Genomic DNA, 13,191 nt, shown 5'->3' with positions numbered 1-13,191 from the left:
GCAGTAACTAGCTTAGTGCTTATGTAGTTACAGTCTTTACTTACTGGTCAAAAATGTTACTTCCCCACTGTTGCCTGTATAGTAGAATCATAAAATCCTTACTGTGTAGAAGGAGGCCATTTGGTCCATCAAGTCCGCATTGACTCTTGCAGGCACTTTCCCTCTCCCTATCCCCGTAACCCCATGGCATTCACCATGGTTAATCCACCTAACCTACACATCTTGGGACACTAAAGGGCATTTAACATGGCCAATCTGCCTAACCCACACATCTTTGGACTGTGGGAGGAAACCTATGCAGACATGGGGAGAACATGCAAACCCCACACAGACAGTCACCCAAGACCGGAATTGAACCTGGGACCCTGGCGCTGTGAGGCAAAAGCGCTAACCACTATGCTGCCACCATACCTGCTCGTGATTTAAAAAAAATAAACCAAGGTCTCTGGAAATAAGCTTTCAAGACCTGCTGATGGTGTGTTATCTTTCAATGGCATTATCAGAGCTGCAGCATTATAAGGTGTTCAGATGTGATTGTGAGAAGAGAGTATTGTCACTGCTGCAAGCTGTGTGCCTGCCTAAAAATTTCAAGTGTTTTATATATAATATGAACAACTCTGCCTCTCCAGGTTTTCAAAGTGCAGAAGAGCGGGAGCTCCACCTTGGAACTGAGCAAAACTTTTCTACCTCTCATCAATCGACAGAAACTGCTGGAGTACATCCTTAATTTTACTGTAGCATAGAAATCGCTGGGCAAGGTGGCACAGCTGGTGATTCGACGACATGGACTGATTAATCCATTTGAATTGGATAATTGACATTTAAAAAGCAGAAATGAATATTTTACCTGCCACATTCTCTGATTTGGTTTCTTTTCACTGTTTTAGTGAAGAGTACATGGCTGAATATAGTTTCCCCCCAGCCCCCCCCCATCACCCGCCCCACGCAGTCTGAGCTAACACACCATTCCATTCAGTGTCGCCTCTCTGTGTCTTTTGATGCGGGTAAATGAGAATGTTTTTCCACTAAAAGGCGACGGCCATCATTGCTGCTGGCTTGTTGAACACGGTGATATTTTACGATAACCCTAGAAACTGCAAAAGTTTGTCTGACCTTTAGTGCTCGTGTAATTTATGCTAATTTAATTTAGAAGAGATTGTACACTATTCCTGAGAAGTCGTGTCATAGGCCAGAGACACTCGTGTCAAAATTCAGCAATAATGAATGAGGTATCAAATTATCCTGGGTTCCTCGGAAACTGGGGAGCATTGTTGCCATGCAAGAAAGCCATTTGCTAAAATGTTCTGCTGCGCTAAAACCTAAGTGATCCGTCACTGTGAGTTCTATTGAGATTAGGCTGTGGACTTCCCGTGCAAATAACTTTTGATCGACATCTGCCACTCTCCAGACTTCATTTCAGTTCCTTTGGTGCAGTCCGATTGTTCTGTACTCAGCAGTGAATCTGTGTGCTTGCTATGGACTTTATAAGAGATCTTCACCTCAATCTATCTTTAACACCATCCACCTTCTCCTGAGATCAGCTATTTGCAAAAATGACAGTCTTTGGAATAACTTGAGACATTGCAGTCATAGAATGTATGCTACCGAATGTACTTTCAATAGATCTGCTACCTTTAGGGAATCTCTTAATGCTTATATACAGCTCCGATTCTTCCAGCTGGCTGACGTTGGTCATAATACAGTTACCTTAATAAAGATATTTTCTTCCTCTATCCACCCTGTGGCTGCAACCCATTCCCATGAATGGCAGTTAAATAGGGACAGCATCTGACTTGGTCTCTGCTTTTTGCCAATGCTGCTTGAAACAGCTAAGCTAAGAAGTATGCAACAAGTTAGTGGGTTGATGTGGCCTCAGCTGTGAGGAGATATAAAAGAGTAATCTGGATTGATTACTCCTCCTCCATGTGCAGCTTTCTCTCTTTTCTCCCTCAACGCCCCCCCCCCCCCCCCCCCCCCCCAAAGCTATTTTAGTGAAGAGTACTGAGCCTGGCCAAATTAACATTGGGAAACTTGCTGCTTGAGGAGTCAAAATTGCCGATCCATGCTCAACCGCACTGCCCTGCATTAATGTCAAGTTGTACTGACATTTATTTGATGTGTGTGTGTGTGTGTGTGTGTGTGTTGCATCTCAAATTGCAGACTGCTTTAGGTTAACTGAAAAAACACATTCAGCTTAAGAACTTAGATTAAATCTGTAGTACATAGTGACCAAGAAAAAAAGCCATATAACTTCAAAAAGGCCAAATGTTTACAAGTAGACATGAACTGTATCTTGGCAGTAAGGTAGTCCTTCCAGTAGTTGTATCTATTTTGTGGCAAGCAACATGCTGTAAGAATAGTGTGCACGGCTACTAACTTTTAACTTCAAATCCCTGCTTTGGTGACTATTGTAACTAACCATCCATTGCAAGGTGCTTCCCCGAACATTCAGATTGCTCGTTATGTGGTGACAGTGTACTTAGCTGCGGGAGGGAGGGGGGCTTGAATCATCCCAAGTTTTTGAATGTGCATCTGTAGCTACATGATTACAGATGATTGGAACCTGTGAAGTCTGCAGCATTCGCACTGACAGTTTTCGAAACATTGGAAACGATGGTGCCCCAGTGAATGGAACCACTTTGAGCTTTGCACTATCTTATTGAAGCAACCACTCGCAACACAGAACCCAACTCATTCCTCTGATGACACTCATCAATCTGAAATTCAAGAGTATTTACCATTACTACAGTGTGGCATAAAATTTGTACAATCCACAATATTTTGTCTTGTCCCTGTGAAAGAAGAGGCTTTCTAACTAAAAGTTTTATGCTGGGAATATTCTCAGTAAGAGAAGCTCATTTCTGTGAGCTGCATTTCCAGCTTGAATCTCTGGAGAGATAGAATGGTAAATCCTATAATGGTGGACCACCTCATACTATAGAAGTATAAAGGAAAAAAAGCACTTCAGTATCATTTATAAAGGCTGGGATTCAAAAAAAACTTTATTGCTGTGAAATGTGTAAATACTGTAAAACATTAACATTTTGTACATGTTATTTTATTGTGTATCTATTTATTGAAGGTCTCAGCCGTTCCCTCTTCATAGGGTTAACACAAATTCATGCTGATTGAATCTTTAGGGGGGAAGGGGAATGTGGGGGTGGGAGGGGGGGGGGGTTGTGGGTGTGGGGAGAGAAAAGAAGCTCGGCCTTAATGGTTAATGTTCCACATTATGTAAATTGAATAACTACCCAAATCACTCTTGTGGAAAACATCACCTTTGTCTTAGACCAAAGAGTTTCCACAACTTAGTTGCACTGTGTTTTAGCACATTTTGTTCATTTTTTTTGTGTACGTCCCAGTTCTAATATATGCAATATGTTGTTATATGTAAAAAGAGGAGACTACATGCTGCATTATTTGATGTTTCAATTTTATGAGTGAGTGACTGCGGGAACTCAAGTTGATTTTCTGCCTCATGCTTGGATGGGGGCAGAATTGTATCGCATGCTTCTGGCACAAGGAAGGGGTTAGAGGAAGAAAATACATGCTGTAAATACACAATAAAAGCAAAAACTTTAACCTGTATTTTCTCTTTCAGACGCTGACTAACCTGCTGGCGTATTTCCAGCAGTTTTTGTTCAGGCTTCTAGTTTATTTATATCCCAAGTGTCTTTTCTTTTGACTTGCTTTTAGCCTTTTGAAATCAGTTTTGCGTTACAGTACCAGGGTAAGAAAAGAGTAAAGGTTTTCCTTCTAGCAGTCAGATAGTCTGGAAGTACAGACAGCTTAAAGGTGTTGGCTCATATAAGTTTTGTTTTTGTTGCGAGTGTTGGTGAGAACACAATTCTCACATTCTCTAAAACAGTGATGTGAATTGAAATATATTTTATACAATGAGGTGAACATGCAGCAGGTTTTTAACTAGCTGGAAACAATTGCACTGATTTGTTAGGCTCAGGACTGTGAAATAACCTAGATTACTAGAAGCCTTAATTATATGGTGCTTCCAAAAGTAAGAAAGAGCTCCAATCCTTCTTAAAGCCATACAGGAAATAAATGTGTCAAGGATGAAAACACGCAAAACATTAATAGCCGTTCGCTGTCTTTATACCACATTTACTATGTTGTCTGCATTTTGGTATGTTCTGTTTCTTTAAAAAATAGATAGAATCTGGATCTATTTCAAGATTATTTAAATTCTGTGGCGATGACCCTCTCACCCATTTTGACTTTCTATCTGCTTTCAAGATGGCAAGTGTCACAAATTCAGCTAACCAATGGGCTAACAACTTTAAACAAATCCTGAGATAAAGTAATTCCCCTCCCCAGCACCAGTTTTATTTTTTAATCTTAGCCTCATGAAGGCTTTGGGATGCAGTATCGTATCAGATCATAAACTTTCCAGAAAATGGCCTCGTTTTATGAGTGGGCCTGGTTCTTGAGCTTAGGCTGTATATCAACTGTACAAGTTTTTGCAGCCTAGGCCTATCCTGCACTTGCTTGACAGCAGCAACTGCATACGTCCGAACAGATGGTCTGTGCTGTGGAGACGGGGGAGTGATCGGACTGAGATCAAGAGCAGAAATCCCAGCCAGTTTTATTCCCCCAACAGCACTTGAGGCTGAGAAGAGCTGAATCAGCACAAACTAGGAATTTAATCCCAGCAACTTTATTGACTAGAGCATTTGATTATATAGCACATTGTATATTCAGTGAACCACTGAGGGAATTCTATCAAATACATGTTTGACGATAGCTGAATGTTTCATCTTATGTACTTTTAAGTTTCCAATGTATGCTAACTACATTACTGCAACTTTTGTCTAACGTCATATGAAGTGAATAAACGTAGGTAAAAGTACAAAACAGGAAAAGGTGTAACTCAGTCTTTAGGATATTATGTTAGTGATCTTATCCACGTTCTGGCGAATGATCTTGACCAAACTGACAACTTCAAGGACAAACTCTTCCATTCATTTAGAAAGCAAAAGTCAGGTTTCACCTTATCGGGTCAATCTCTTTGACACGGCTGTAACCATACACTTTTTCAGTTCTGGTTTGGTGAGGGACACATTCAGTTGAGGAGGTTGCTGTTTCCTTCATGGTGCAAAGTGGCGATAGACTGGCCTAATATGAAAATTGCAAAATTGTATTTGTGTGAAAATTCAGTCCAAGGATGTTGCAAATTAGTAATGGGTGGAAATTAAAATGTTAAAATCAGACATTAAGATTGAGGGCTGCAGTGTTCTTGGACCTAGAGGAGTTGGACTAGACCTAGTTTGCTACCAGCACTGGTAACTGCAGTATTCATATCAATTCTGGTCTAAGCTACTGCATGGATTTAGATTTTGGCGATTGACTAATGCCTGCCATCGGTTGAAGGGGAGTAATGTACATTCTTTCAGATTTGCACCTTTTTGGTTATATGAATGATTATATAAGCATAGCTATTTTACCCTTTTTAGATGGGTATATATTGTTCGGCAAAATCACTTTGGGGCAGTGCGATGCATTTTGGACATTATTAACCACCGAAGCTCAGTTGTGCAAAACAAAGCTGCTTTTGCCCTTGACAGGAGTCTTGAGGACGCAACACAGAAACTTAGTTCTTGCTCAGGACATAATCATTACTGCAGAACCAAAAAAAAAAAAGGGCTGTGACATTGTTTCTGTACAGTTTTGGGCTGTTGTCTATATGTATGTAGTTTTCTTTCTGGGGATGGGGAAGGGGAGAATGGGAATATGTGCAAGCGCTGGAACCTTTTTTTTCGGATAATTAATTGTGATCTTTATGTTTGAAATGCAAATTGGAGGAGACGGATCTCAAAGATCCCACATCTGGTTTGAAGAGAACTGTTTGACACTTTTTATAAAATAAAATTTTATAAAAGAGGTTTGTGCTGCTTGTTTCTGGTCTAGCGGTTACTTGTCAGTGGTTTGTGCACTACTCAATATGCAACCTACGTTTCTTACACCAGCTGATTTTCAGTAACAATCCATCTAAAAACATAGGGCACGGATAGTTCTTTTCAGAATTTACACACAAGAAAAAAAAGCTTCTTTAAGTGTGCATTAACTCCTGCTCCGTTTTTTCCCCTAGATTTCATGTGATGAGCATTTGGGCAGTTTTACTTTGTAGCAACCCAGCAAAATAGGCAATTAGCTCTTCACCAAATTCAGAGCTCATAGATGTGAAGAAAGACTTGAAAAGTTAAAAGGTTTTTTTTTAGCTGGTGCAGAGAATGTTTTTAAAGCATAAACAGATGGGGGGAGAATTTTGTGAGTTTTCTCCAACCTTCCGTGATTGGAAACCCTGGAGAAATAATCCTTACTACCCAAATGCCCATTTCTACAATGTTTCTAACAAAGTTACAGTGGGAGGTCAGAAGAGCCCCTCATGAAAAGACCAACTTTGCTATTTCCTTGGTTGGCAAATCAGCAACAGTGGAACGCAGACTCAGGATTATTACTTGAAGAATAAGAGCATTAAAAAAAAGTTAGAATTCCTTTTACGCAGAGCGTTACTGGAATATTTTACTGTGACATCAATAAGGCAGCGACTACCACATTAAGCATATAAACTAGATAGTTTAAAAAGAGCAATATAAAACAATAGAGGGAAGTGGAGTTGATTGGGTGAGTTTCATTTGAGCTGCCGCTGGTGAGATGGACCAAATTACCTTTATTTGTACGACGTTTTCTGATTCTGTCAAAGTAAGTTTCAGAAATTGTTGACCAACCTAATGACATTGATCTTTAAATATTTGCGTTACAATAATACTTCTGGTGACTGCGGTCACCTTCAGGGTCTTTGACCATTTTTCCACAGTTATGCTTAAAGATTGCATTTGAAGCAAAGTGTACTCAATTTTGAACAGAAAGACGCTGAGAAAAAGGTGGTTAAAATGGAAACTTTTCAAAAAGGCACTAAACACTGATTTTTTTTTTTAAGCTTGTCTCCAGTAATTTAATGAGCACCTCACATCCATTGGGAAGTCTCTGGTCCAGTCAGAACTCCCTTTTTGGCAATGAACACAATTCTGGAATAAAAACCATTTTAAAACCAAGGCAGGTTTTGGTAGGCTTGGGAAATTAGCATGCAGGCAGGCAGGCAGGAACTATTTTGTTTAAGTCAAGTAAAGGCACCCATTTATATGGAGACTGGCATGTTTATTATTCTGTGTTGTACGAAGATGAGTTGTACTGATTGAAACAAGTGACCAATCAAAACTGTTGTTCTGTATGTTCACTTGCTGTGGAATAAAGCAGCTTAACAATTCTTATGTAGTTTGTCTTGACATGTGTTTTCTCATCTACCCTCAAAAAGATTCAAACACTCCATGGAGCGGCAAGGTGGCACAGTGGTTAGCACTGCTGCCTCACAGCGCAAGGAAGCCAGGTTCGATTCCTGGCTTGGGTCGCTGTCTGTGTGGAGTTTGCATGTTCTCCCCATGTCTGCATGTGTTTCCTCCGAGTGCTTCGCTTTCCTCCCACAGTCTGAACGATGTGCTGGTTAGGTGCATTGGCCATGCTAAATTCTCCCTCAGTGTACCCGAACAGGTGCCGGAGTGTGATGACTAGGGGATTTTCATGGTAACTTCATTGTAGTGTTAATGTAAGCCTACTTGCGACACTATTAAAACTTAATTATACTGTAAGTGGCAGAACCTTAGGAACCTTAATATACAGAGGGATCTGGGCATGCAGGTCAACAGTTCCCTAAAAGTGACTACACAGGTGGCCAACGCGATTAAGAAGGCATATGGCATGCTTACCTTCATCGGCCGGGACAGGAGTTGGGAAATCATGTTGCAGCTACGTGAAACCATGGTTAGGCCGCATTTGAAGTATTGCATGCAGTTCTGGTCACCACACTACCAGAAGGCCATGAAAGCTTTGGGGAGAGTGCAAAGAAGGTTCACCAGGATGTTGTCAGGTCTTGAGGGTGTTGGCTAGGAGGAGAAGTTGAATAAACTAGGATTGTTTTCACTGGAAAGACTGAGGCTGAGAGGAGACCTGTTAAGAGGTCTACAAAATTATGAGAGGCTTTTTCCCAGGGTTGAAGTGTCAATTACAAGGGGGCACAGGTTCAAGATGAGAGGTGGAAAGTTTTTAAGGGAGATGTGCAGGACACGTTTTTCACTCAGAGAGTGGTGGGTGCCTGGAACGTGCTGCCAGAGGAGGTGGTAGAAGTAGGCACATGAGCAGCATTTAAGAGGCATCTGGATGTGTACATGAATGGGGAGGGAATAGAGGGATATGGACGAGTAAGGGCAGAAGGTTTTATTTTAGTTAGGGCATCATGATCGGACAGGCTTGGAGGGCCGAAGGGCCAGTTCCTGTGCTGTACTTTTTTGTTTTTTAAAATATTCAGAAGATTGAATATCTAGTTTGTAAATTAAGGGAGTCATGTTGTTACATACTTCCATTTACATTGTCACCGAGGACAATATGACCATACCCTAAATAATAGATGATTAGCAACATTGCATGAATGGCAAACTACCCAAGAAGATATTGGAGGTAAGACTCTAAACTTGTAACAACATTTTTGTTTTATTCTTTCACAGGCTCAACTAGCATTGGTTGCCCATCATTAATAACCCTTGAGAAGGTGATGGTGAGCCACCTTCTTGAACTGCTGTAGTGCATGTGGTGTGCATACACAGTAAGAGTTTTAACAACACCAGGTTCATACACCACAGTGCTGTTCATACTGTGCATACACCACAGTGCTGTTCGAAAGAAAGTTCCAGGACTTTGACTCAGTGAAGGAGTGGTGATATCATTCTAAGTCAGGATGATGTTTGGATTGGAGTGGAACTTGCAAGTCGTGGTGTTCCCATGTGTCTACTGTACTTGCCCTAGGTGCTAGAGGTCACAGGTTTGGAATGTGCTGTTGAAAGAGGCTTGATGATTTGCCATAGTGCATCTTGTAAATGGTATATACTACTGCCACTGTGCATCAGTCGGGTGGAGGGAGTGATTGCTTAAGGTTTTAAATGTGGTGCCAATAAAGCGGACGGCTTGTCCTGGATTGTCAAGCCTCTTGAGTGTTATTGGAACTGCACTCATTCAGGGAAGTTGACAGTATTCTATCATACTTGTGTCTTGTAGATGGTGGACAGGATTTGGGGGGTCAGGAAGTGAGTTACTTACTGCAGGATTCCTAGCCTTTACCTGCTGTTGAACCGCAGTATTTATATGGCTGGCCCAATTCAGTTTGTGGTCAGTGATAACTCCCAGGATGTTGATGGTGGGGGATTCAGTGATGGTAATGCCATTGAATGTCCATCTGGAGAGGTAGTTAGATTCTATCTTGTTGGTGATGGTCATTGCCTGGCACTTGTGTGATGTGAATATTACTTGCTGCTTATCAGCCCAAGCCTGGATATTGTCCAGGCCTTGCTGCATTTGGGCATGAACTGCTTCAGTATCTGAGGAATCACAAATGGTGTTGAACATTGTGCAATCATCACTGCACATCCCCACTTCTGACCTGACGATGGAAGGAAGGTGATGAAGCAGCTAAAGATGGTTGTGCCTAGGGCACTACCCTGAGGAACTCCTGCAGCGATGTTCCAGACTCAGATCAATGACCGCTGACAACCGCAACCATCTTCCTTCATGCTTGGCATGACTCCAAGCAATGGAGTAACTTTGCAATAACCCAACTGTTATGGAGATGAGCAAACTCAGCACACTTCATGCCTGGGCTGTTCCCGATCTGTATCGACATAAACAGGCTGAGCCATTGGGTGAGCTAAATTGGATAAGATTTAATGGCTGCACATTGATCAAAATTATAATGGGAGTCACACAGCAAGTGTATGACAGAGTCGTTTTGAAGATATAAAATGGAATCATTAAAAGCCAGCAGTATAAATTGAGATGATCCATGCTCCAATGCATTTAAACAGTTTCACCAGTTTTTCTAAATAAATTGCAGTATCTATTTTCCATTTCCAGCCATACTCAGCGACGCAGTACAATATGAGCTAATGTCAGATTGGACGCAAAACTTGCTGTGCTCAAATATTGCAGTCAATTAACATGGTGATGTACGGAGAGAATCTCATCTCGCTCCTGCAAAGTGGCAGAGCAAATGTAGTCTTAAGTTTTTTTTAAAGTTTATTTATTAATGTCACGCAGAAGAACCTCTTGCTTTTCATTATCATGAACTTTTTCCAGGTTTTCTACCTGGCATTCCTGAACAATTTCATGCTGATCTTTGCGGATCATCTGATTCCACAGTATTTGCTTCCGGCTTTTGTAAAGAGCATAATGTACAGAGCTGGATTCATCTTTCCTCAGCTTTTAATTCTCAGTCGCCAATCACTGTTGTGGACATTTAGCTATTACAAAATCATCCTGTCTAGAATAAAAAGTAAACTAAAATACAATCACATTACTGCAGAAAATGCTGTGCTGGCATGAGGAGAATTCGTATCAGTTCATGGAAATGGCAGAGAGAAATTGCAACTGTAGTTTGGGCATGTAACTCATCCCAATTGTGTATAATGATTTAAGGACCTCAAGAGAACAAGGAAACTGAGCACAAAAAGACAGCAAGTTGCTCCCAGGGACTAAAAAAAAAGTAGAAGAGGTGAATATCAACAGCAACCAGATCAGTCATCTTTGCCTTCCTCCTCCTAGGCTTACATTAACACTGCAATGAAGTTACTGTGAAAATCCCCTAGTCACTACACTCCAGTAACTGTTCGGGTACACTGAGGGAGAATTTAGCACGATCAGTGCACGTAACCAGTATTTTTTTCAGACCGTGGAAGGAAACCAGAGCACCCGGAGGAAACACGTGCAGACACGGAGAGTGTGCAGACTGCGCACAGAACAGTGATCAAACCCAGGAATCGAACCCGGGTCCGTGGCACAGTGAGGCAGCAGTGCTAACCACCATGCCAGCATGCCGCCCTTGGTTTCAAGTAGGATTTTAAGTTAACCCGAGACTGAACTAGTTTTGAGTTCATTGCAAAATGTCAGTGTTAAAACAAGTGGTACCATTGCACATGTGGTGAACATTTAATGTAATTGAAGAAAAAGTGAACAATAACTTTATTGATGCTATCCAGACATTTATTACCCTTTGCCCACTTGACAATTCTCAGGTCCCTGAGAATTGTTTTGTAAGAGGCTTTGTAACAAAGCACTGTCTGCTCACCCAGAGAAAGACTTGACTTACGTAATGCACAAAACATGTGGTGGGTAAACAGTGGTTGACCATTCATAATTTCTGTGACAATATGTCAGTTTCCAGTCTGGGCACTAGAGAAGGACTTCATATTCTGAAGAGTGCTTTGTTGTTCACTTAATCCTAAAAACAAATGCACAGGTTTTGCTGGCTGAGTTATACAATAGCTTTAGCTAATGAACTGTTTGCTTGCACTTAGTATTTTCACTATTTAGTATCAAGGCAACAATCATCTGAGCCTCAATCAGAGAAAATGTCCTGAAAAAAGTCATTAAGAGATTTGATATGGATGAGTTAGGCTTTTAGACAAAGAAATGGATTAGTCTGAAAAGGTAATAATTCTGAATTTCCATAAGGCTTTTCCCAATGATCTGCTGCAGCTTCTGGGGAAGATCGGTAGAAGCCCCAAATAAGTGACTTGGGCATCTTAGCAAATCTGAAGTCAATGGGAATCGGGGAAGCTCTCCACTGGGTGGAGTCATACCAGACACACAGGAAGATAGTTATATAGGTCACTCCTATATAACTCCAGGACATTGTGGCAGGAGTTCCTCAGGGCAGTGTCCTCGACTGAACCATCTTCAGCTGGTTCAGCAATAGGCTTTACTCCATCACAAGGGTTGTTTGCTGATGATTGCATGCTGTTCAGTACCATGCAAGATGACTCAGATACTGAATGAGTCCATGTCCATATGAGGCAAGACCCGGTCAACATTCAGGCTTGAGTTGATAAGAGGCAAACAGCATGTGTGACACAATTGCCAGCCAATTACTATCTTCAACAAGACTGAATCTCACCATCCTTGACATTCAATGGCATTGCCATCACTGACTTTCCCCACTATCACCATCCTAGGGGTTACCATAGAACCTTAACTGGACCAGCTATATAAATACTGTGACTATAAGAGTAGACTAGAGACTAGGAATTCTGCAGTGAACAACTCACCACTTGACCCCTCAAGGCCTGTCTGAGGCACAAGTCAGGATTGCGATAGAATACTCGTCTGGATGAGTGCAGCTCCAACAACTAAGAAGCTTGGCACCATCCAGAATGAAGTGGCTCGCTTGATTGGCACCCAATCCACATCTTAAACATTCACTCCCTTCACACAGTGGCAGTAATCATTGACCTCTAACAACCACAGCCAGCGGGAGAATGCTAAAAGATCCACAGCAGCCAGCAACTCACCAAGACTCCTTCAACAACATCTTCCAAACTCATACCACCTAGACGGACAAGGACAGCAGATACTTGGGAACACCCCCACTTTCAAGTTCCCCTTCAAGTCACTCACTATCCTGACTTGGAAATGTATTACCGTTCCTTCAATGCCGCTGGGTCGATATCCTGGAGGTCCCTTTCTAATGAAGGAGGAAATTTTCCAGAAAACCATATTTTATATCATCAAACATATTTACTTATTGGACTAATTGGCACCACTCATAATGGGCCAGCAATGCAGAGGGGCACCCCCGGATGGATATTCGATCGGGTCCCCCCCTGCACAGCTGAGAGACTCACGAATTTCAAAGACTACGGAAGATCCCTAATCTGCCTAGCAACAGCGCGCAGCTGCATTTTAAACTGGCCAAGGACGATCAAGATCCCTACGAAACGAGACATAGAGTGGGTTATCAAAACCAAGCTATCACTGAAATATTACCAATTCGGCCAAGGCAGACATAAAAATCTGATAAACTAAGATATAAGAATAAAAGGTTAGAATGAAATACTCCAGACACCCAACAGGACAGGATGACATTAACACTCAATCTCACAAGCAGGAAACACAGACACGAAACAATAAGATCAATTCAGATAAGAGGACACATAGAGAAGATAATGGGAAACGCATTTAGACACCGGGGCAGGACCAAGTAATCCCATTAACACGAACACACACCATACAAATGCTAATCGATGAAACTTCCTAGGGACTTTTTAAACTGATAGACCATTTTAATACATAAGATAA

General features: G+C 41.5%; 1 protein-coding gene across 7 annotated transcripts in view; it reads left to right on the top strand.

Annotated features, from left to right (window-relative positions):
* gpam (glycerol-3-phosphate acyltransferase, mitochondrial) overlaps positions 1–7,276 on the top strand; it is a 76,119-nt gene extending 68,843 nt beyond the window's left edge. For all 7 annotated transcript variants that reach the window (XM_078223219.1, XM_078223226.1, XM_078223225.1 and 4 more), the window contains one exon: positions 630–7,276. In XM_078223219.1, the coding sequence (XP_078079345.1) occupies positions 630–743 (114 nt within the window). In that variant the 3' untranslated portion in view covers positions 744–7,276. The remainder of the gene's footprint in view (positions 1–629) is intronic.
* Positions 7,277–13,191: the final 5,915 nt, after the last annotated feature.

Source organism: Mustelus asterias, chromosome 11 (assembly GCF_964213995.1).
Source record: "Mustelus asterias chromosome 11, sMusAst1.hap1.1, whole genome shotgun sequence".
NCBI lineage: Eukaryota > Metazoa > Chordata > Chondrichthyes > Carcharhiniformes > Triakidae > Mustelus > Mustelus asterias.
The sequence above is the reverse complement of the archived record's forward strand: the minus strand, read 5'-3'. Positions and strand labels throughout refer to the sequence as shown.